At 44.3% G+C, this 25,524-nt stretch overlaps 1 protein-coding gene across 1 annotated transcript; it reads right to left on the bottom strand.

The window, feature by feature from the left end:
* Positions 1 to 6,204: 6,204 nt before the first annotated feature.
* LOC137522360 (transcription factor HES-5-like) lies at positions 6,205 to 7,567 on the bottom strand. Its single transcript, XM_068242404.1, has 3 exons — positions 7,460 to 7,567; positions 6,575 to 6,749; positions 6,205 to 6,459 (listed from the first exon to the last, which is right to left on the bottom strand). The coding sequence occupies exons 1-3, from the start codon at positions 7,523 to 7,525 to the stop codon at positions 6,224 to 6,226; spliced, it is 477 nt and encodes a 158-aa protein (XP_068098505.1). The 5' UTR covers positions 7,526 to 7,567; the 3' UTR covers positions 6,205 to 6,223.
* Positions 7,568 to 25,524: the final 17,957 nt, after the last annotated feature.

The following is a 25,524-nucleotide window of genomic DNA, read 5'->3' as shown; positions in this document are numbered from 1 at the left end:
AGAGCTGATGTCAGGGATGTGCTGCCAGAGGGGGGACCCTCCTCTCTTTATACCCCTCTCCCTGCATAATGATGTGTGAGGATCAGGCTGAGCAGAGGTTCCCACACTCAGCAGCCAATCACAGAGCAGCGGGGACAATGGACGTGTGTCACACTACAGAGTGACATCTGGAGGCTCTGATGGAGGAGGTTAATAGGAGACTCTGGTGAAAGAGAGTCCTCCAGTCTTCATATTAAAGCCATGAAGCTGGATGGAGGTTCTGAGATAGGAGATAAGAGAGCATCTCTCGGGACACACAAAGCAATAGTACAGGTGGCCATACAGCTATCAACTTGGCTGATTGACCATCTGATTGAATCATTATTCGAATTGGATGAAAATCTGTGCCGCCAAGAGCATGCTCAATTGATGATTCAACCAATTTCGGGCTGAAATTGGTCGAATGTATCGATCTAGAGAGAGATCTGTCTCTTAGTCGGATCTGCCCATACATTGCTAATAATATTATTATTACTTAGTATTTATATAGCGCCGACATCTTCCGCAGCGATGTACAGAGTACAGTATATATGTCACTGACCTAATCCATACCATAGTTATATGTCTATGTATCTATCGTGTACTGTATGTATCGTAGTCTAGGGCCAATTTAGGGGGAAGCCGATTAAATGATTTGTATGTTTTTGGGATGTGGGAGGAAACTGGGGTACCCGGAGGAAACTCAAAAGGCACGAGAAGAACATACAAACTCTGTGCAGATGGGTGGGATTCAAACAGGGGACCCAGCAGTGTAAGATGAGTGTGCTAACCACTACACCACAGTGCTGCCTGTAATCCTGAAGGCTTCTAACCCCGGGAAGCATGGTGGTGTAGGGATTAGCACTCTCGCCTTGCAGCTCCGGGACCCCTGTTTGAACCCCAGCCAGAACACCATCTGCACACAGTGTTTATCTTCTCATCCAGCTACTCCAGTTTCCTCCCACATCCCAAAACCATACAGCAATGGTATAGCTTAACCTCCTTTGCGGTATGGACGAGCTCAGCGACAGTACCTCTTTAAGCCTGGTACACACTTTCAATCCTGATTGGCCAATCACTGACACATTTTCCCACTTCCATGTAGTATGAGGGTCAGCAGAATACTATGAGCGTTTTTTGTAGGTAAACCCTCATACTACCTAGAGGTGGTAACATTTCCCAGTTAGGCACAGACTAACCAGCAAGCTCATGGTGACCCAGAACTCATTGGAGTGTGTAAGGGACTACAATGTCCTAAAAGCCCCCTTACTAAGATGTTAAGAAAAACAAAAGTTTGCTTTCCTAAAACAGAAAGAATTTGCGATAATTCAGGTTGGAGTGAGCTCGAGATGTCTCCCACAATGCATCACTGCTGAATATATGCAAATTAACCATTGTACCCTTAGAAGCTAAACACACCTCCAGAACCGCTGGAATGCAATGATGTGTCAGCTTGTTAGTTTGTACAGAGCCATAATAATCCAACATGCATACAGACTGTTTCGGATTGTTTGATCCTCATCAGTGCATGGCATGGATTAATTTGGCTCTATGCAGTAGGGCTTTTAGGACCATTGTAGCCCCTCACACACTCCAATGAGTTCTGGGTCACCATGAGCTTGCTGGTTAGTCTGTACCTCTCGGTTTACAAGTCCTACTCCATAGAGCCAAATTAATCCATGCCATGCACTGATGAGGAGCAAACAATCCAAAACAGTCTGTATGCATGTTGGATTATTATGGCTCTGTACAAATAAACAAGCTGACACATCATTGCATTCCAGCGGTTCTGGAGGTGTGTTTAGCTTCTAAGGGTACAATGGTTAATTTGCATATAGTCAGCAGTGATGCATTGTGGGAGATATCTCGGAGCTCACTCCAACCTGAATTATCGCACATTCTTTCTGTTTTAAGAAAACAAACTTTTGTATTTCCCAGTTATTGGCCTATCAGAATTGACGTGTGTACCAGGCTTTATATGGAGGGGATTATCCCTGCTTCCAGGATGGTCTACATTATTAAAGAGAATCTGTCATTTAAAAAAACAACAACCCTCTGGGGGATACTTACCTCTGGAGGGGGACGCCTCTGGATCCTAACGAGGCTTCCCCCGTCCTCTGGTGTCCCGGCAATCCAGCGCTGCAGCCCCTGAACTGCGGGAGGTAAATATTTACCTACTGGGAACCTTTGCGCCTGTACAGGAGAGCGGATGCGATCGGGTTCAGCTATTTCCACCTAACCCGAACGAAGAGTTGATAGTGCGCCCGCCCAGGATCGCAAAGAGGTAAATAGATCAGTGTTTGTCGGGGGAGCCAGCGCTGGATTCCCCGAAGCTATAGGGGGGGGGGGGGGTGAGGCTTCCCCTTCCCAATGTAAGTATCCCCCAGAAGGCTTTTTTTTTTTTTTTAATTACAGATTTTTTTTTCTTTTTTTTTAGTACAGGCTCTCTTTTTTATTATAAGTATGTTTTCCTCATTGGTCACACCCCTTTAGCACCTTTGTGTGTGAATCACAGGGCTTGATTTACAAAAGCGTACTAACTGTTAGCACGGCAGTGAAAAGCCGCTTATCATGTGCAAACTGCCTCTTTGCACGCTAATGCGCGCGTAAGTGTTTGCGTGCGTACAGTTTTATGTGCACTACTTTGCGTGCAAAATCAGCTGCTTCGCGTGCTAAGTAGTGTGATAAGCATACTTTGTACGCGAAGTAGTGCGCGTAAAACTTTACGCGCGCAAACCTTTACGTGCACTAAAATAGCACGCGAACAGTAACAGCTTTGTCGTGCAAACTGCTTAGCACCCTAGTTTGCATGTGCAAAGCTTTTAGGCGTGCTAACTGTGTTAGCACCCTTTAGTGAATCAAGCCCATAGAATGAATATGGGTATGTGTTGTATAGTCACTGGGGGTGAGTGTACTTTTCTCAGGATTGGTCTTTGCTGGGTTTTTTTGTGTACTTTTGATTGAACATATTGATTGAAAACCGACACAAAATTACATAAACATAGAATTGTTTATTATTTTATCATTGCATACAATGAAGACAATAATTATATTTTCTTATGTCTTGCACCAATTCATACTGAATTGTAGACCGATACAAAAAATGTTCAAACAATTAAATCCCACAGTCAGGATAACTGGCAAACATTGAAATCCCACAGTCGGGATAACTGGCAGAAGTGCACAGCACTATACACTATTACACCCTATACATACAGGAAATGCTGATAATCACATATTACAGACTGTATTCCATACATTAGGGTATTCCTTGCAAATATTGCAAACCATAAGTATATTCTAATTCATGTATTATTACCTCCAAATATTGAAGAACATCTGAATTATTTATACTACATAAATACATTTTCCTTAGAAAGGAGTTTTACCAGATGATGGCATTTCGCATACAATACATATTATACAATACATCCAAATAATGAATGTACTAATATACTCAGTTCTCAATGAGAATACAATAAGTGTTTAACTGGATAGTATAATACTAAATTCGGAGTGAAGTTAAATATTTTATTGTGCTTGAAACTGAATGAGAAAGAGCTAAAGCACCTGTCAACTTTTAATGCTAAAGAGGTTGCTCCTTACTTCCTGTCATGTGACAGTTGCCAACAGGAAGCGAGGTGAATCCTTAAATATTCCAGGTGTCACCGGAACAGGAAATAGGAATACATCTCTGAAGTGAGTGGAAAATGTCCCCAACATTCACAAAGATGAGTGATAATCGTCTTATACAGGTATTAACACATCCTCACTCTGTTTAACACGGAAGAGAACAGATTTGACTGGAGTAGTGCATTAATTTACGTGAAAGTTTAACGACCTCTTAGTAGGTGGTAAAGCATGTTGCCGATACTTTCTAGAGTCAGTATAGTCTGCACAGAACGCTAAGCCGAGGATTCAGATTTTGTACCAGGCAGTTAATGGTGTCCTAGAATTTTCTCCAAAGAAATATGAGGGCTGGGCGACTATTCATTGCAGAGTGCAGGCTGCAGTTACTGTAGAGTCAGCTAAGACTCATTTATGCTCATAGAGCAATCATAAAACTAAAAAGTGATACAAAAAACTGTAACAATGTGAACATCCATGGGATGTTACAACTACAAGCGCAGTGCATTTCCTTCATAATACACTGCAGAACTCTGCAATACAGTACTGGACCATGCAGAACTCTGCAATACAGCACTGCACCATGCAGAACTCTGCAATACAGGACTACACCATGCAGAACTCTGCAATACAAAACTGCACCATGCAGAACTCTGCAATACAGTACTAAACTATGCAGAACTCTGCAATACAGTACTGCACCATGCAGAACTCTGCAATACAGTACTAAACTATGCAGAACTCTGCAATACAGTACTGCACCATGCAGAACTCTGCAATACAGTACTGCACCATGCAGAACTCTGCAATACAGTACTAAACTATGCAGAACTCTGCAATACAGTACTGCACCATGCAGAACTCTGCAATACAGTACTACAACATGCAGAACTCTGCAATACAGTACTGCACCATGCAGAACTCTGCAATACAGTACTAAACTATGCAGAACTCTGCAATACAGTACTGCACCATGCAGAACTCTGCAATACAGTACTGCACCATGCAGAACTCTGCAATACAGTACTAAACTATGCAGAACTCTGCAATACAGTACTGCACCATGCAGAACTCTGCAATACAGTACTTCAACATGCAGAACTCTGCAATACAGTACTGCACCATGCAGAACTCTGCAATACAGTACTGCACCATGCAGAACTCTGCAATACAGTACTGCACCATGCAGAACTCTGCAATACAGTACTGCACCATGCAGGACTATGCAATACAGTACTATAATATGCATAACTCTGCAATACAGTACTGCACCATGCAGGACTATGCAATACAGTACTGCACCATGCAGGACTATGCAATACAGTACTGCACCATGCAGAACGCTGCAATACAGTACTGCACCATGCAGAACTCTGCAATACAGTACTGCACCATGCAGGACTATGCAATACAGCACTGCACCATGCAGGACTATGCAATACAGTGCTGCACCATGCAGAACTCTGCAATATAGTACTGCACCATGCAGAACTCTGCATAAGAGCAAATTACACTACAAAACTCTGCACCAAACCTAAACACAGCATAGTTTGATGTGACCTAGATGAGGGTTGCAAAAATGGGTACTTATCCATTAGCCGGGCGCATCCAGCAGGTGGCGACAAAACTCCACCAGAGTTACATCTTTCCCTACTATCCATGTCGGCCTGGAGGGGGAATAGTAATTAGCGCCACCTGCCGGATGCGCCCGGCTAACGGATAAGTACCCAAAAATGTGTTTACTAATCAGAGCTTTGCCTTCACAGAAGGTACCTATTCAATACAACCCCTTTCCCCATTCCCATATAGGAAAGTTACAAGTCTGGATCCTGGCCTGCAGCGTATACTGACTCTGTATCGCAAAGTAATTACGTTTAGTCAATAATAACATTACTGGCTATCAATAGATAAAAATACAATGTTTTCCCATACAGGAACACAGCAGAGATCCATATGCTCCAATCATAGATGGATAACATGACATCACACAGTGATTACATTCTGCTGAATAATCAGCCTACTCTCTGTCCATCTGATAGGACATAATGATTAGGTCAGTCCAGCATACACAAGTGTCAGGTATGCTCTCTGTACAGCTCAGTGAATGCAGCTCACAGTTCAGGGACTGGTGTACACAGCTCACAGTTCAGGGACTAGTGTACACGGCTCATAGTTCAGGGACTGGTGTACACGGCTCATAGTTCAGGGACTGGTGTACATGGCTCATAGTTCAGGGACTGGTGTACACGGCTCATAGTTCAGGGACTGGTGTATACAGCTTACAGTGCAGGGGGTGCATGCAGCTCACAGTGCAGGAGGTGAACGCAGCTCACAGTGCAGGAGGTGAATGCAGCTCACAGTGCAGGAGGTGAATGCAGCTCACAGTGCAGGAGGTGAATGCAGCTCACAGTGCAGGAGGTGAATGCAGCTCACAGTGCAGGAAGTGCACGCAGCTCACAGTGCAGGAGGTGTACACAGCTCACAGTGCAGGAGGTGTACACAGCTCACAGTGCAGGAGGTGAACGCAGCTCACAGTGCAGGGGGGTGCATGCAGCTCACAGTGCAGGAGGTGTAGTCTCTACCAGGGTCTCCACAAGGCCTTGCTGCTGTCCAGAGCTGAGTGCTGGCTGCTGGCCTGGTAGACGGGGAACACAGAAGGACACGGAGCCTTGCTGACGGTCTGAGCTCTGGGGAGGTTCTGCAGCAGCTGCAGCTGGACCTCTGGCTGGCTGTGCTGGGACAGGAAAGTGACCGAGTCCTGGATGCAGGAGGAGTAGCCGTCTCTATGGACCTGGCTGGAGGCTGATGTCACCTCTAGAAAGAGAAAGACAGAGACGTTAGTTATGCATGACAATCCATGGTCACCTTGTACAGTCTTCTGCTGTCATCTCTATGGCACAAGCATAAGATCTGAGAAAGGGGAACTTACTTTTCCCAGCCATGTGCTGCTGCAGGAAGGAGACGGTCATCTCCAATATGTCGGCCTTCTCGGGCTTGGAGGGCAGCTGATGCTTCTGCAATTCTTTCTCCAGTAAGAGGCGGAGCTGCTCGATGCTGCTGTTGATGCGATCTCTTCTCATTTTCTCAATAACGGGTTTCCTCACCTGCACAAAACAAGACACAACATGATTAATATCTCATTACCGGCATGGCCAACATCATCATCATCTGGTGTTACTGCCTAATGTATGGAACAGGCATTATGACTTATAAAGTAACCCAAGAGTGAGATCCAAAGTGCAGAAAACAACCACTCATATTCACCATTTATCAGTTATGACCAATGAAAGGTGATTATTAAAAAGTGGACATTTCAGATCGAAACAATGGCCTCAACTCAATTAACTTTCTTTTTGAGTTTTCTCTTAGGAGATATTTTACACTTTATCAATAAAATGCATTTTAAAGCCTCCAGCAAGTAAGAAAATGCTCAAAATAATCATGATAGGACGTTTTGGTCCTTTTTTAATTGCATAGTGCTGAAAAGATATTTTTAAAAAGATGAAATATTAGCTTCTATGAGAAAACTCAGGAGTAAAAGTTAATTGAATGAGAGGCAATAAGTAACTGTAGAAGGCAGAGGAAGAACAGGCGAGCTTAGAGGAGAAGACTGAATCTAGGAGGTCCAGTAAGATACGTACATTAGAGAGGTATAAGGAGACATCAAGGTTTGGACGTTAGGTGGAGAGGATTGGGGAATATAGAAAGCGTGAGATGGGGGGTTTTAGAATGAGGGGGTGCAGCGGCTGTCAGATAAGGGGATCCATGATGAAGAGATGTTTGGTAGATGCCTCTAGGTTGAGGGTAAACTTACTTTTCTGGGTTCTCTGGTCAGCTGGTGGCCATTGCAGTGCAGGAGAGGGCTGCTGGAAGGAGCCATGCTGTCTGGTCAAGGATGGCAGAGTAGTTCTGGTGCTCTGTAGAGCTGATGTCAGGGATGTGCTGCCAGAGGGGGGACCCTCCTCTCTTTATACCCCTCTCCCTGCATAATGATGTGTGAGGATCAGGCTGAGCACAGGTTCCCACACTCAGCAGCCAATCACAGAGCGGCGGGGACAATGGACGTGTGTCACACTACAGAGTGACATCTGGAGGCTCTGATGGAGGAGGTTAATAGGAGACTCTGGTGAAAGAAGCTTGCAGTGTGGGAAAGAGCTACTTATTCTATTATGGGATCCCTGTAGGGTGGGAGAAGACCTGCAGGAGCTACATGTGGTCAGTGAAATCATTACTGGCCACAGATGCCACTAAGCATTGGACAGCAGGTCACTGCCCATCAAGGTGTTGTGTCCATCCTTAGAAAAGAAATCATAAAATGATGCAAATTAGAACTTTATAGCAAACCTGAAGTGAAAATAAACGTATCATATAATTATTATTATTATTCAGTATTTATATAGCGCCAACATATTACACAGCGCTGTACAGTGTATGTATATATATATATCTTTCACTAACTGTCCCTCAAAGGAGCTCACAATCTAATCCCTACCATTGCCATATGTCTATATTATGTAGTGTAAGTACTGTAGTCTAGGGCCAATTTTTTTTTTAGGAGGAGCCAATTAACTTATCTGTATGTTTTTGGAATGTGGGAGGAAACCGGTGTGCCCGGAGGAAACCCACGCAGACACGGAGAGAACATACAAACTCTTTGCAGATAGTGCCCTGGCTGGGATTCGAACCAGGGACCCAGCGCTGCACGGCGAGAGAGCTAACCACTACGCCACCGTATGTGTAGTACAGCTAAGAAATACGTCAGTCGCAAAGAAAAGAGTCTCGTATTGTTTTACAGTACAGGAAGAGTTAAGAAAAAAACTTCAGTTCTTACCTATGCAAAAGAGCTTCTCTGAGCTCTACAACCCACTAAAGCACTTTAAACAGCAAAGAAATAGTGAGAGATAGTTTGGGATAAGGTTTTACTGCAGGAAAGTTCAAAAGGTCAATATTCTGCTTTGTTTTATAGTTAAGACAGAGTGTGGTTTTAAAAATGCAACTGTCATAAAATGATGCAAAGTTATAAAAAAAAAACGCTATATAACTGAAAAATAAAATATGAGACTTGTATCTGTGCTAATGTTCTATTCGTTATCCGTACTAAGCGTACAATTCATTATATCATAATTTTTTTTTCACTTCAGTTTTGCTTAAAGGCCCGCTTCATACATGACATCATTCATGTGCGTTTTACCTGTTTGTGAATCTGCATTCGCAACACATCTAAAAGGTCCATACACACGTTCAACAAAAGTGGCAGAAAAAAACCCCCACCAACATTACGGAAACGACTTTACTGGCAAAAAGATTGAAAAGACTTGTCATTTCCGCACACCGATATTGCAAACAGCAAACTCATGTAAATACTGCACACCCAAGCGGAAATGACATTATAAACAACATGTCCGCATTCAGTAGAACAATGATGTTCAAACGATATTGTACACACGTGGTTGACTGCACGATATCTGTCAACAGTCCTCTGAGTTCATCCGTCCAATAGATTGGGAAAAATGTCCGATGTCGGATGCTCGTCATTGTCGTTCGGCTACATTTTTCCACCTGATTCATCCAAGACGGCAAAATCTGTCATTTGTCAGACGTTTCAGGCGACTTTGGTTTAGGGTGTGTAGGCTTTACGCGAGTCCATGGCGCCGCATGTGACATGCGTTGTGGGAATTTTCACATCCAAATTCTCTGCAGAAAAAAAACTGTGATTTTGCAATGCTTAAATACTTTGCATTAAGCGCAAAATGCTGCATGTCCTGCGATTGCGCTTTTTCCAAATCGCAGTCGCCCTAGTGGGTTCAACCCCATTAGAATACATTGGCAAAGGGGTTTTTTTGGCGATCCAAAAATGCAGCCAAAATTGCTCTTGTGTGTCCCAGCCCTGAGTGAGTTGTCTATGCCGTTTAGTACGATTTCATGGAACTTTGCAAGTGTGCTACAAATCACGTAGATTTCTGGTGGACGCTCAGCCTAATGCCACAGGAGACAGGTTACTCCTAATCCTTTGATTGACTCTCATTAGGGACAAGTGGCGTACGGCTGGGGCAGTTTATAGGCTGATCTGTTCCTGCATAATAATGTGTGTAGCTTCAGCCCAGGCAGTGTTCCCACACTCAGCCAGTCAATCAGCCCCAGAACACGCCTGCCCCCCTTCATTATACACACAGCAACATCTGGGATCAGATAACAGCAAAAGAAGGATTTCCTAAATCACACAGGATGAATTTTTTTTTTTATTATTTAAAGAAAGCTTTATTAAAGCATAAAAAAGTGGATATACCAACAAACAAACAATGAACAGTACAATATTCATAGAGAAATAAAAAACAGGTGGAGCATATGATCCACCTGGAAAATCAGGGACTAAAACCATCCTACTGAGATTCCAGGGATCATTTCAAATATAAAGTCCAATAAAGTCTGTAAGCTCGCCAAACCTGTATAAAAATAAAAACAAAAGTAAAAAACAACAAAATAAGACAACCCCTGTCATGTCAAGTAGCATCAAATATGGGTCCTGATAACCAAGAGAGGGTTCAAGAGAAATAAAAAAAAAGACAGGGTCCAGGGAATGTAAGATATCCATAATATTATTATTATTATTTATTGTATTTATAAAGCGCCAACATATTACGCAGCGCTGGACATTAGTTTAGGTTACAGACAATATTTAGGGTGACATACAGCAATATGACAATACAGGAATACAAGAAAACCAGGGCTCTGCCTCTGACACAGGAGACCAGGGTTCGAATCTCGGCTCTGCCTGTTCAGTAAGCTAGCAGCTATTCAGTAGGAGACCTTAGGCAAGTCTCCCTAACACTGCTACTGCCTATAGAACGCGTCCTAGTGGCTGCAGCTCTGGCGCTTTGAGTCCGCCAGGAGAAAAGCGCTATCAGGCCTGGAACCCACTGAAAACCGCAAACGCAAAACGCAACCGCTAGCGTTTTGTCTGAGCGGTTTGCAAGCGGATTCATGCGCGTTTTTGGTCGTGTTTTGCAACATTGTATTTTTTTCCCCAGCGGGTGCCTAGCGTTTTGCGTTTTGCGTTTTTATCCTGATTGGTCCTGTGAATTATTTTTCATTTTGTTACAGTGTGCTGAACCGCAAAACGCTAGCAAAACCGCTCAGTTTAGGTTTTGCTGAGCGTTTCCGCTAGCGGTTCAATACTTTACATTGAAGCGCTAACGCTCCCAAAATGCTGCATGTCCTGCGTTTGCGTTTCTGAGAAACGCAAACGCTCCTGTGGAAGTTGCCCCATCCATTAACATTAGCCCAGCGTTTTGGCAAACTGCTAGCGTATCGCAGTGCTGCCAAAACGCTGCCAAAAGCGCTCCTGTGGGTTCCAGCCCTCAGTGTTTGTCTTTTAGTCTTTTAGTCAGAGGGGAGCATGGAGATTAGGCAAGTTAGGTTCACTCAGATGCATAGCATGGGTGCACAGTAATGGAGGTGCATGATCAGGTAGGACACAAAAGAGGGAGGACCCTGCCCAAAGGCTTACAATCGAGAGGGAGAGGTAGAGACATGAAAGGTAGGGACCAGAGTTCCGTTGTGGGTTTAGAGCAATTGTGAGGGGTGGTAGGCCAGAGTGAAAAGGTGAGTTTTGAGAGCCTTCTTGAAGATGTTGAAGGAGGGGGCTGCCCTAGTGGGTGGAGGTAGGCCTGGAACACACCAGAGGAGTTTTTCTGAGCAGTTTGAGTTTTTAAATCTGCTGCTAATGTTATCCTATGTGTCTGTGCACACTGGAGCAATGAGGTTTTGTAAAAAACCCCATAGCATTACATTGGGAAGAGCTTTTAAAACCTTTCAGTCCTTGGTTACGGTTTCTCTTTAAGCTGAGCCACTCTGAAAAATGGTACATGCAGCCGGATTTTTTTAAAATTGAAATGCTGCTGTGGGAAAACTTTCATAGGGTGACACTGCACTAGCGCCGATGATCCAGAGGCTTTCCCAATCCTCCACGACCCCACCGCTGCCGGCCGGGACCCACTTTATCTGCATCGCACTCCCCTCCATGTACGGGCGCAGCTGCACTGCAAAGGAGCTGATGGGTTTGTGCCTGCCCAGTAGCAAGGAACCACTGGTGAACTAGCAGCTTCAAGCTACTGGGCAGATGCAGGACATACTCTGTGCAATGTAGGTACACAGAGGGGAGCACACCTGTGAGTAATGTCACTTTAAGCGGAACCTAAAGCGAGGCTGCCATATTTATTTTCTTTTAAACAATACCAGTTGCCTGGCAGCCCTGCTGATCTCGTTGGCTGCAGTATTGTCTGAATCACACACCTGAAACAAGCATGCAGCTAATACAGCCTGCCTTCATTCAGGCTTAGTTCACATTATAAATCGCAAGCGCTGAGCGCTTTTTCAAGCGATTTTACCATCATTGAGCGATTTGTGTTTTTTGTAAGCGCTTTTGTTTTCCAATCTGAGCTTTTCTGTCTGCAGACAATCAGGAAGTGAAGTCTTTGACCAGGAACTGAATATTTTTAATGTAATTTCGAATGAAAAGCGCGTTGTACAGATAACCATGCAGTATGTGGAGAAAATCGACATGAAATGAATGTAGAGTCGACTGGAATACAGGATTTTTGATCGATCGGAATGTTGGATTTTCACGATCGGATCTGAAGAGAGAAAGTTCCCCGCTTATGGGAACAATCGATAATTGCCTTACGATAACTTACAATCTGGCAAATCTGATTGTATGATTGCATCCGAGAAAAATATTGTAGCGTTAATGAACACCTTAGGGCCCGTTTCCACTATCGTGGACCGCGATCCCGCAGAGTTTCCCCGCACACGAATCGCACGAGGAAACGCTGCAATAAGGGAGAATGGTGCCGCCGGCGAATCACTTGCGGCAGCGATGGAATTCGCTGCTTAGGCTGCGAATCCCATAGCCGTGCATGGCATGGCTCATGGGATTCGCCTGCGATCCCGCCCACCCACACAGTGACGGCGTGCGTCTCGCAGATGCACGCCGCACTAGTGGAAACGAGCCCTTAAGTCGACTGATGGTGTAATGGTTAAGGGCTCTGCCTCTGACACAGGAGACCAGGGTTCGAATCTCGGCTCTGCCTGTTCAGTAAGCCTGCACTAATTCAGTAGGAGACCTTTGGCAAGTCTCCCTTAAGGCCCATACTCACGAGTGACATTTGTCGCCGCAACACGCGGCGCGCGCGTGTTGCGGCGACAGGTCGCCCGTGAGTATGGGCCGCCGCACGCGCGCGCACCCCGAACTGTCGCCCGTCGCTCATGTCGCCAGGCGATTGAAACTTTCAATCGCATGGCGACAGTCGCCGCTGCCCCCCCCGCCGCAACTGTCGCTAGTCCGCGTGAGTACGCGGACTAGCGACAGCAACCTCCATGTAGGTACATGGAGCTTCCGGCGGGGGGAGGAGGAACGTCAGCGACAGCTACCGCCTTGCCGCTGGTCCCTCTTCCGCGTGTGTACGCGGAGGGACCTGGCGAGAAGCTGTCGCCGGCCTGTCGCCCACACGCTCACGTGTGCTGGCGACAGGCCACATTTCTCGCCCGTGAGTATGGGCCTTTACACTGCTACTGCCAATAGAGCGCGCCCTAGTGGCTGCTGCTCTGGCGCTTTGAGTCAGCAAGGAGAAAAGCGCAATATAAATGTTATTTGTCTTTTTTATGTCTAATGAGCAACCAGAAGGTTTATCCGCCAATCTTTCTGTGCTGGGGAAGGTAAGCCCGCCCCATTCTCCCAGACAGAGACTCTGCAGAGACTGGCACATGCTGTGTCTGTGAAAGTGTGCTTTATGAGAAGTCATCACTGAAGTGACAGGAGGAAACGACTTGACGACTGGGTGTTAAAGTGTGGTCCTATTATCTGCGGCAGACAGTGTGACAAATGTCACCTGCCCATCCTATATGGAGGAGGGGGGTCCTGAGATTGTGGAAGGCTTCCGCATTGTCTCTCTATACACAACACGGAAATAAGAAGACAGACGCAGATATGATCATATCTCAATCATCATGTCCATCATATGCTAAATATTATTATTATTGGTTTATAAACCGCCAACATATTCCATGGTGCTGTACAGAGTAAGAAACAAACATAGGGTACAAATTAATGCAGACAATGATATACACCAATATACAAAATACAGAATTGGTACACAATTATAATTATTATTATTCATTCAAATTCCAAGAAACAAAAGGTGAGAGAGCTCTGCCCTCACAAGCTTACAATCTAAAGGCCCGCACCCACTACGTGATTTACCGACGAGTTTTTGGAAGACTGGCGTTATTTTAATCGAGGAGCGATCATTTCTGCGATCTTGCGGCATGGGTACAGGAGTGTGATCACGCGAACGACGTTTAGCAACGCACAAAGATAATGACCGTCACGGTGGATCGGATCTTTAACCACTTGAGGACCACAGTGTCACATGGTTGTCCCCAGTACAGTGCTGCAGTAGATCGCAGCGCTGTACTAAGTAAATAGACAGTGGTTTCGCCGTCTAACAGTCTCCTAGCTGCGATCGGCGCTGGGAGACTGATGACGGAGCGGAGCTCCGTCATTGAAGTGGGGATGTGCGCGCATCGGTGCGCTCAATCCCCTGCAAACTCCGCCCCAAGGATTTTACGCCAATCGCCGTTAAGTGGTCCTGGGGCTGGCGCCGCGTGCATGCTCATCGCCCTGACACGGTCGCCAAGAGGTTAAGATCCCTGAAGTCTCCACGCAAAGTAATGCGATCACTTGACTTCCCATTCGCGCCCATCGTGTGCCGTCACATGGACCCGCCGGGTGGAAGATGGATTGTGGAACGCTCGTCGCCAGGGAGACGTCGTTGAATCCATCTTCCTCCGTTGAGTGGTGAGTATTTATAAATCAGAGACCTGGTAAAGTAAAGATTTGATACCTACCCAGGGGATCCTCCCACCCCATAAACACGTGTGAGTCCCTCGCCGTCTGCCGTTCAGCAGCGATCAGCCCCGGTAACTGGCTCAGACGCGTCAGTCCGGGTCTACTGTGCATGTGTGGGCATACAGAGAGGCCGGTCTTTGGAAGTTCCCTCCCCATAGGTGAAAAGGAATATCCAGAGAGCTCATGGTGACCCAGAATCACAGTGCTCAGTTGTGTTGCGGAACAATTGTGCATGTCAGCTCACTGCCCATATACTTCTCTGGGCCTGTTCACAGTATTGTGTTGTAACTGATTACGTTCTTCTAACTAGCTGCATGCAGACTTTAAAGTGGACCTGACCTCAGAACTCCTCTCTGCTCTAAAAGATACACAACAGCATAATAACCTTTAACCACTTCATCCACCGCTACAGTATATCTACGTCTTCTGTGACTTCATCTAAGCCACGAGTCAGTAGATATACATCTTGTAGCAGACGCTGTGCTGTGCTGTGCAGGATTAGGCATTGCTCCTGTGCACACCTCTGGCACTATCTGATGCAGCACTAATTGGTGAAAGGGAATATATGTTCCCTGAACCAATAACATTAATTTTTACTATTAAAAATACTTTTATTTTCTCAAATCATAGTGAAAAATGCACCCTGTAGCATTATTTCAAAATCAAATATCTTCAATATAAATTGTGACAGGAACATAATCTAAGTTTTGTGATAAACAGTAGAAAAAGCCAAACAAAATGTGTGTTTTTTATCTACAGTAGCCCTTTTTATCTTTAAAATGGAATTGGTAAAACTGAGAAATAATGTGTTTTTTCTATTTTTTTTTCCCATTAAAAGGCATAGAAAACACAATTGTTCAATGGAAAAAATGTCATACAATCAAAGTCTAGTTTGTCTTGAAAAAAAAACAATATATATTTCATTTAGGTGTCATAAGTAGGGATAAAGTTATTGCTGATTAAATAGGGACATGGAAAAAATAAAAAAAAAGCTGCTCTGGTTCATAAGTGGGAAACAAGGTCTGGATGTGAAGTGGTTAAACAAAAAACATTTCTTTGTTACAGCTGATACAAATCCTAAAATAAATCTGCAGTGTGTCTACTTCCTGATTCATGGAAGCAGATATATTGTTTACTGCCTGTGCTTTCAAATGGGCTTATCTGCCATCTCTGCCATAGGCAGTCATGTGACACAGGGGGGAGATCAGATTACAACTAGTGATTAGACACAAATGAGGGGGAATTAGACAGGCTAAACTCTCTAAATACACACAGGGTGCCTTTCTCTATGTTTTCCTTCTGTCCTGTGCAAGAGTTCAGCTCCACTTTAAAGTCTAAGTCCAATCTCCATTGCAGTTCACACTATAACGCATGCATTGTGCAATTGACCATGGAGGAGAACATAGCCTTAAGGTATTTTGTATCGATTCTGTATTTTGTCACTGTATTTTGTATATTGGTGTATATCATTGTCTGTATTATTATGTAGCCCATGTTCGTTTCTTTGTACAGCGAAGTTTCCGAATCACCACTGAGCCGCAGCAAAGTCAACAGCACGTTACCTCCTGACTTCCATGGCAGCGGAAGAAAAGTGGTGAGGTTGTAGAGCGCATGCATGGAAAGACGCAAATACAAGTGACATACTTGTCTAGCAGGGAGTACGTCACTAGGGGAGGGGCATGCAGGGAGGGGGAGGTGCTATGCATATGACCCTGTTGACGTACTTTGCTGCAGGGTAATATGTTTATGTTTTTTTGCAATACACTTGGCCTTAAAGGACCGCTGTCGTGAAAATCTTAAAATGAAGCATGTTTTTTCCAGAGTAGAATGAGCCATAAATGACTTTTCTCCTATGTTGCTTGCACTTACAGTAGGTAGTAGAAATCTGACAGAACCGACAGGTTTTGGGCTAGTCCATCTCTCCATAGGGGGTTTTCAGCATGGCCTTTATTCTTTATACAGACACTAGTGACTTAGCCCGTTTAAAAACGGGCTAGGTCTGTCCCTAATGTGCCGCGCGCATGCATGCACCCATTGCAAGCACTCCCGCCGCGCGCGAAGCACACACGCCGCCCATTCTAGCCTTGTCCTCCTCCAGCTCTCGGCATTGTCTATGCGTCCCTGCACATGCGCAGTGCACAAAAAGCACTGACGGACGGACATGGGATGCAGGGACACTTGCCTTTTATTAGGTAGGACTAGGCTACCTAAGCCCATTTAAAAACGGCTCTAGGTAGTGATTTAACCTTCGCATGCCCGCTGTGCGCGCACAACCGCATGCGCAATACAAAAAAGCTTCGGACGGACAGACAGGGAAAGTGAATGACGCAGGGACAGTTAGGTTTTATTGTATAGGATTCCCTGAAAAAGATTTATACAAAGATACTGGCCAGCCTCCCTGCTCACCCTCTGCCCTAAAAACGTTTGTGCAATGATTCCCTACAAGAGAGTTCACATCTGAGCAGTTTGTTTCCGATACGCTCAGCAAAGCGGTGCCTGTACCTTTTTGGGGCGATTCCGCCTCAATGAAAGGTATAGGAAAAACGCAAAACGCTCACAAAATCGCTTTGTGCAATGATTGCGTTTTTAAAGAATAAATACATTGGGCTTGATTCACAAAGCAGTGCTAACCTACTTAGCACGTCTAAAGTCTTTAGACGTGCTAATCAGGGTGCTAAGTAGGTTAGCACTGGATTTCTCAATCAGATCGCGTGCAAACTTATGCGCGCAAAGTTTTACGCGCGCAAAGTTCTATGAGCGTGCTAAGTCCCATAGGCTTTAATGGGCACTTCGCGCGGAGCACCCTGCGCTCTGTGCAGTGCGCGCGTAAAGTTTTACGCGCATAAAGTTTTGCGTGCGAAAAGCTAGTTTAGACGTGCTAAGGGGGTTTTCACAGGCGTGCTAACAGTTAGCACCGCTTTGTGAATTAAGCCCATTGTATTTATTCTTTTCCGGGTCAAAGCGTTCACTTCCTGACTAGCGTCAGGGAGTGAATTAAAGAACCGCTCTGGAAAAGCGCTTAGAAAAGCGCTTTTAACAAAAACGCACCGCCCACCCAAGCGCCAGGAATTGCAAAACAAAACTGCGTAAAATAATACTCGAAGCGAACAGTAGCGCGATCGGAACTGGATGCGAACAAGGCCTATGTGACAGCAACACAGGAGAAAAGTGATTTATGGCTCATTTTACTCTGGAAGAAACGTACTTCTTATGTGTAAATGTTTACAAATATTTTGAATTTTAAGATTTTCACAACAGTGGCCCTTTGAAGCAATGAGAGAGTAGTTGAACTGTCAGGCATAATCCACTGTACTTGCTTCCTAATGCTAGGCACACACAATACAATTTTCTGGCAGATTTACCTGCCAGATCAATTATTTCCAACATAAATGATCTGAATATCGATTGATTTTTCGATTGATTTTTTAATCATTTATTTGATCGCTTTTTTGAACGATTTTCATATAACTGAACAAAAATTCATTTAAAAACGATCGGAAAATTGAAAAATCAATCAAAATTCAGATTGGACATGTTGGAAATAATTGATCTGGCAGGTAAATCTGCCAGAAAATTGTATGGTGTGTACCTAGCGTCAGCCGCCTGTGTTGTACATGAGCCCTTCCATGCCTCTATCTGGTACACAGTATATGCAGTGGTGTAGCTAGGGAGCTATGGGCCCCGGTGCAAGTTTTACATGGGGCCCCCCAAGCACTCTATACATAACAATTGATATGGTGCACCAAAACCCGCCAATGGCAACTACAGTGTCAGAGGTGCAAGAAGGGGATAGGAAACTGTGTGTTAATGATTACTACTATTTAAGGGCTGGAGCCCACTAGAGCAATTTTCTGAGCGTTTAGGGAGCGATTCAAACCGCTACCGATTTCCCTAAACGCTCAGCTAATGTTAATGGATGGGCCAAATTCCACTGGAGCGATTGCGATTACCATAATCGCAAACGCAGGACATGCAGCATTTTTGAGCGTTAGCGATTAGCGTTTCTGCAATGTAAAGTATACAAACGCTGGCGTAATTGCTCGTCAAAACCTACACAGAGCGATTTTGCTAGCGTTTTTACATTACTGCACACTGTAACAAAATGAAAATTAATTGAAAGGACCAATCAGAATTAAAAACGCTAATCGCTACACAACCGCTGGCAAATTAATTACACTTTTTAAAATCACTCCCGAAAACGCTCATGAAATCGCTTACAAACCGCTCATAAAAAACGCTAGCGATTGCGATTAGCGAAAGCGTTTTGTAGTGGGTTAAGGCCTCAAGCATCTATAGAAGGGATTATTACCAGCAAAGGGCTCATAGAGAACTAATATTGTAATTGAGAGAGGGACCCTCGGGGCCCCTCTGATCCAAGGGCCCCGATGCGGTCGCTACCTATGCAACCCCTATTGCTACGCCACTGAGTATATGCGTTTAGTAGTTGCTGCCGTTCTCAGATGTGTCTTTAGTGGTGACAGGAAAACAGACAAGCATGGGATTAATAGAGTGACAATATTGATGTACACAACACAAGGATCAATACCTGCTCCTAATTCTACCAGCTCCCCAGGCAGCAGTCAATAGCTGCCCCCTCCTCCTTCTCTCCCTCCCTGCCCCAGGGGTCTCTCTCTGACTCAGACAATGGCCATGTGACAAGGGAGGGGGGCAGGAGGGGCGCACAGGGAACATCTGGGCCTGGGGATATAATAGATGGATTCACAGATAAGTGTGGGAACCAGCAAAGCTTGAAAGATGATCTCTAGCTGAGATGTCTGACTTCAATGGCTTCTCTGACAACTGCTACACTGGCCACACAAGTCTATCATTCTCTCATTAATAATGCCCAGCCAAGATTCAACTACAACTCCCACCGGGTTCTCTTCACTTTGCTAATGCCGGATATGGCTGACATAGGATATATTATTATTATACATCTTTAATGGGATCTTCTGCAGCACTTTACAGAGTACATAGTCATGTCACTGACTGTCCTCAGAGGAGCTCACAATCTAATCCTATCATAGTCATAGTCTAATGTCCTACCATATTATTATTATGTATTTATATAGCACTGACATCTTCTGCAGCACTGTACAGAGTACATAGTCATGTCACTGACTGTCCTCAGAGGAGCTCACAATCTAATCCTATTATCCTACCATAGTCCTAGTCTAATGTCCTACCATATTATTATGTATTTATATAGCACTGACATCTTCTGCAGCACGTTACAGAGTACATAGTCATGTCACTGACTGTGCTCAGAGGAGCTCACACTCTAATCCTACCATAGTCACAGCCTAATGTCCTACCATATTATTATTATTATAATACATCTATAATGGGATGTTCTGCAGCACTTTACAGAGTACATAGTCATCAGAGGAGCTCACAACCTAATCACTACCATAGTCATAGTCTAATGTTTCTACCATATTATTATTATTAATTTATTTATTTATATAGCACTGACATCTTCTGCAGCACTTTACAGAGTACATAGTCATGTCACTGACTGTGCTCAGAGGAGCTCACACTCTAATCCTACCATAGTCACAGCCTAATGTCCTACCATATTATTATTATTATAATACATCTATAATGGGATGTTCTGCAGCACTTTACAGAGTACATAGTCATCAGAGGAGCTCACAACCTAATCACTACCATAGTCATAGTCTAATGTTTCTACCATATTATTATTATTAATATTAATTTATTTATTTATATAGCACTGACATCTTCTGCAGCACTTTACAGAGTACATAGTCATGTCACTGACTGCCCTCAGAGGATCTCACAATCTAATCTACCATAGTCATTGTAAGAACCTATACGTTGGTTGCTATTGGCAACAGCACAACACACCTTATCGGCTTTGTTTACCGTTTCGTCGCCTAACTGTCGGTACAGTTAGACCTGAAAACCCATTATGTGTCCTTCTAGGGGGGCAGCAAAAGGGCAGCACGGTGGCATAGTGGTTAGCGCTCTTGCCTTGCAGCGCTGGGTCCCCGGTTCGAATTCCAGCCAGGGCACCATCTGTAAGGAGTTTGTATGTTCTCTCCGCGTCTGCGTAGGTTTCCTCCGGGTACTCCGGTTTCCTCCCACATCCCAAAACCATACAGATAAGTTAATTGGCTCACCACTAAATTGGCCTTAGACCACAGTACTTACACTACATAATACAAACATAGACATATGATAATAGTAGGGGGATTAGACTGTGAGCTCCTTTGAGGGACAGTTAGTGACAAGACAATATATATATACTGTACAGCGCTGCGTAATATGTCGGCGCTATATAAATACTAAAATAATAATAATAATAATAATAACATGTTCCTGGTACATGACTGCATCATTTCTCTCCGAGAAACTATGCTTAAAGAGACCCTGCATCTCAAGGCTTTACTAGACTTTAGTACCTGAGGCCATTCAGTCATAGTCTAATGTCCTACCATATTATTATTATTATGTATTTATATAGCACTGACATCTTCTGCAGCACTTTACAGAGTGCATAGTTATGTCACTGACTGTCCTCAGAGGAGCTCACAATCTAATCCTACCATAGTCATAGTCTAATGTCCTACCATATTATTATCATGTATTTATATAGCACTGACATCTTCTGCAGCACTTTACAGAGTACATAGTCATGTCACTGACTGTCCTCAGAGGATCTCACAATCTAATCCTAGCATAGTCATAGTCTAATGTCCTACCATATTATTATGTATTTATATAGCACTGACATCTCCTGCAGCACATAACAGAGTACATAGTCATGTCACTGACTGTCCTCAGAGGAGCTCACAATCTAATCCTACCATAGTCATAGCCTAATGTCCTACCATATTATTATTATGTATTTATATAGCACTGACATCTTCTGCAGCTCTTTACAGAGTACATAGTCATGTCACTGACTGTCCTCAGAGGAGCTCACACTCTAATCCCTTCCATAGTCCTAGTCTAATGTCCTACCATATTATTATTATGTATTTATATAGCACTGACATCTTTTGCAGCACTTTACAGAGTGCATAGTCATGTCACTGACTGTCCTCAGAGGAGCTCACAATCTAATCCTACCATAGTCATAGCCTAATTTCCTACCATATTATTATGTATTTATATAGCACTGACATCTTCTGCAGCTCTTTACAGAGTGCATAGTCATGTCACTGACTGTCCTCAGAGGAGCTCACAATCTAATCCTACCATAGTCATAGTCTAATGTCCTACCATACTATTATTATGTATTTATATAGCACTGACATCTCCTGTAGCACTTTACAGAGTACATAGTCATGTCACTGACTGTCCTCAGAGGAGGTCACAATCTAATCCTACCATAGTCATAGTCTAATGTCCTCTATCTGCTCATTAGTTTAGTCGACTCTGACTCTTTGTGACCTCTTTGTGACCGTATGTGTTTTTGCACGCCAGATGTGTCCGCCAATCATGGCTTCTTTCAGCTGTTGCATAGGTATGTTTATAGCTTCACCTGTATTGTCTATCTGCCTTAGTCTCTGCTATCCTCTTCTTCTTTTGTCCCCAATTTCCCTAGCTTTAAGGATTTCTCCAAAGAAACTGGCCTTCTCATTTAATGTGACAGTGTATCGCATGTAAGTGTATGTATGTTCAATAGTGGTATCAACCCTTCTAGGGAACACCAGTATTCACTGGTGTCTAATGTCCTACCATATTATTATTATGTACTTATATAACACTGACCTCTCCTGCAGCACGTTACAGAGTACATAGAGTAGTCATGTCCCTGACTATCCTCAGAGGAGCTCACAATCTAATCCCTACCATCCATAGTCATAGTGTAATGTCCTACCGTATTATTATTATGTATTTATATAGCACTGACATCTTCTGCAGCACATTACAGAGCACATAGTCATGTCACTGACTGTGCTCAGAGGAGCTCACAATCTAATCCTACCATAGTCAGAGTCTATGTGCGATATACCTACAGGCACGGTGCCTGTTTAGGTTGTCTTGTAGGGAGTAAAACTTGAGAGCTTGGAGGGGAATGGCCTAAGTTAGAGCAAATGCTTGTTGGAAAAAGTGAGTTTTGAAAAACTGTATTATGGAAGGGAGATGACTGAGCAAGAAGAAGGGACAGAAGAGCTTGTTTCCAACACAGAAACCTTTCCTCCAAATAAAGGCTATTTTAGACCTGTCTGCTCTTTGTCATTTTATTAGTGTTTTCCCAGGCAGTCCTGAGAGCTGCCAGAGACAAGAAGCAGCAGCAACAATAGCAGCCAGCAGGTAATGATGGAAGTCCTTCCTCCACTGAAGTGTGAAAGTGTGCCTTCAAAGCCAGGAAAGGGCATTTCTTATGGGCCTGGAGGTGACAAGAGAACGTGTCAGACACTCCTTCTATATTCCTCCTCCTCCCCCAACACTGACATCAAGAAGAAGTTCAGTATAGAGAGAAGAGAATTTGAACTTGCTGCAGTCATCAGTTACACATACCATCCATCAGTGGCCTAGGAGAAGAGCGTGGCTGGAAATCATGGGGGCCCATACCAGAACTTTGGTTGTCTCCCCCCAGTTTTTTAAGGCACCTTTGTGCCTCCACACACCAGATTTGTGCTCCCCCTTCCCCCATTGGCCTTAATTCTGGTATCTAAGTGAGGTAAATATTTATTTAGTTTTATTTCTACTATTCTTTTCTATTACACAGCCTGAATAGGAATGACACTAAAAACTGCAAAATGTATACAAATTGACTTTACCTCCAGGTACAGGCAGGCCTTAAACTGATCGGTAAATTATGTGCTAAAATGCCCCCTACTTTCCTTGAGAGTAGCTATTTTCGGTAAATGACCTCATGAGTTACCTCATAATTTACCTCATGAGGTAAAACATGACTAAAACCTACCAGAATTGCTAAATGGCATTACCTCATGAGGTAAATTACCTCACATGAGGTAATTGGTTTGATAACCCTACCAGAATTGAGGCCATTAGTTAGCATCCCACAGTATAGGTAGCCTGATATGATGAACCCCTCTCCCCCTCCCCCTCCCCCCCAAGCAGAGTAGCACAAGTGGAGGTGAGAAGTAACACACATCTCCAGGCTCCACCAACGGTCTACCTTCCTTTCACAGTCACCATCTCAGTGATTCCAGCGCTTTCTCATCACGTGACAAGAGACAGCTCTGTAGTCATGAAGACGGGGACGCCTGGAGAAGGTACATCACTGGTGAGGCCTAACACTAGTCTGCACCTCAGGGGGCCAACCCTGGGTCTCTATGAGGCCTGCCAGGGACCCCCTTATCACTGCCAGCCATAATATGCCTGCCCCCCCCCCCTTCCCCCATAGCAGACATTATGGCTGCTACAATGATCTCTACACCACTGGTCTGGGAGCAGTTTCCTACACTCCAATCAACCCTGGTGTCCTTTGCTGCTTGAGCACCACTCCTGACATCTTTTGCAGCACTTTTAGGGTTCGTTCACACTAAGGGCGTTTTCTGCCTTTTTTCAAGCGCAGGCGATTTTTACACAAAACGCTTGTGCAATGAATCTCTATGAGAAGGTTCATATCAGCGGAGTTCTTGCGCTGTGCGTTCAGCAAAGCGGTGCCTGTACCATTTTTGGGGCGATTTTCATATAATGGAAGGTATAGGAAGATCGCTAAACCCTCACAAAACCGCTTTATGCATTAAATACATTTGTATTTATTCTTTTCTGGGTCAAAGAGTTCACTTCCTGACTTGCGTCAGGGAGTGAATTACAAAACCGTTCTGGAAAAGCGCTTAGCAAAAGCGCTTTTATCAGAAATGCATCGCGCAGTGTTTTCGATTTTAGGTGTGAATGAGGCCTTACTGAGGATAGGGCAGCAAGTTGGCATAGCGGTTAGCGCTCTTGCCTTGCAGTGTGACTATCAGGTGTAGACGTTATAATTACTGTGCACTTCCTGCACACCCCAATTTTAATGACATTCGGTGAACCCCTAACTGTCCCTCAGAGGGGCCCACAATCTCAACTAAGTCCAAGGCTTTTTTTTTTTTGGGGGGGGGGGGGAGTATAGTAAGTGCAATTAACTTATTTATATGATTTTGGGATGTTTAGGGACACTGGACTGCCAAGAAGAAACCAACACAACAGCAGGGAGGACGTACAAACTCCATGCAGATAGTGTCCTGGCCCAGATACGAACCAGAGCTCCAGCACTACAAGGCGAGTGCGCCATACATCCCTGTGCTCCAGACTAAAAATTCTACTCAGCAGCACTGAAAAGGCTTGGTGTTTCTTTAAAAGTTTCACAGCATCAGAACTTTGTTTTTCTTATAGAAGTCTCATTTTTAGCTGCATTTTTAGCTAAGCCCTGCCCCATCAAAGAAAACTACTCAGGCTTTTTTCCCCTAATGCTGTGCAAAGCATGATGGGATTTCCTATGTTGTTATTCATGTTGCCTAGCAGCTGGGAGGGGTGATCAGCACACAGGACAGTTGGAACTGTGTCTCATGCTCCCTGTCACCTCCTTTCAACCAAAAATATGGCTGCCCTTCTGAAATCACAAACCTTTGCCTGTTCTTTTAAAACAGGGTGGGTAAGAGATTATATTACCTATCTATTTTAATTAACATAACTAATGTAACTTAATGACAGTATGTTTGTTTAGGCTGAAGTTCCTTTTTAAAAGTGGCCTTGTAATGTTATCTTGTCTTTCTTAGGCCCGGTTCACACTTGCGGTTGTCTGCCAAACGGACCGGATGACCTGACCGGATCCGGACCGGATCCGGATCGGAACCGTACGGTTCTGATCCGGATCCGATCCGGTCAGGTTGCATCAGGTGTTCATCAGGATGCGATCCGGATCCGTTTGGCAAAAGTTAAGTACAAACCAAATAAAATGTTGGGGTCTGGGAGGTCAGCAGAAGGGGGACCTGTGGAATCAGGCCCTCTGCTGTTTAGCACTCACCTCCACCTCCGACATGCTG

The sequence above is a fragment of the Hyperolius riggenbachi genome, chromosome 6 (assembly GCF_040937935.1).
Source record: "Hyperolius riggenbachi isolate aHypRig1 chromosome 6, aHypRig1.pri, whole genome shotgun sequence".
Lineage (NCBI taxonomy): Eukaryota > Metazoa > Chordata > Amphibia > Anura > Hyperoliidae > Hyperolius > Hyperolius riggenbachi.
Note: the sequence above shows the minus strand (reverse complement) of the source record. Positions and strands in the feature narration are given on the sequence as shown.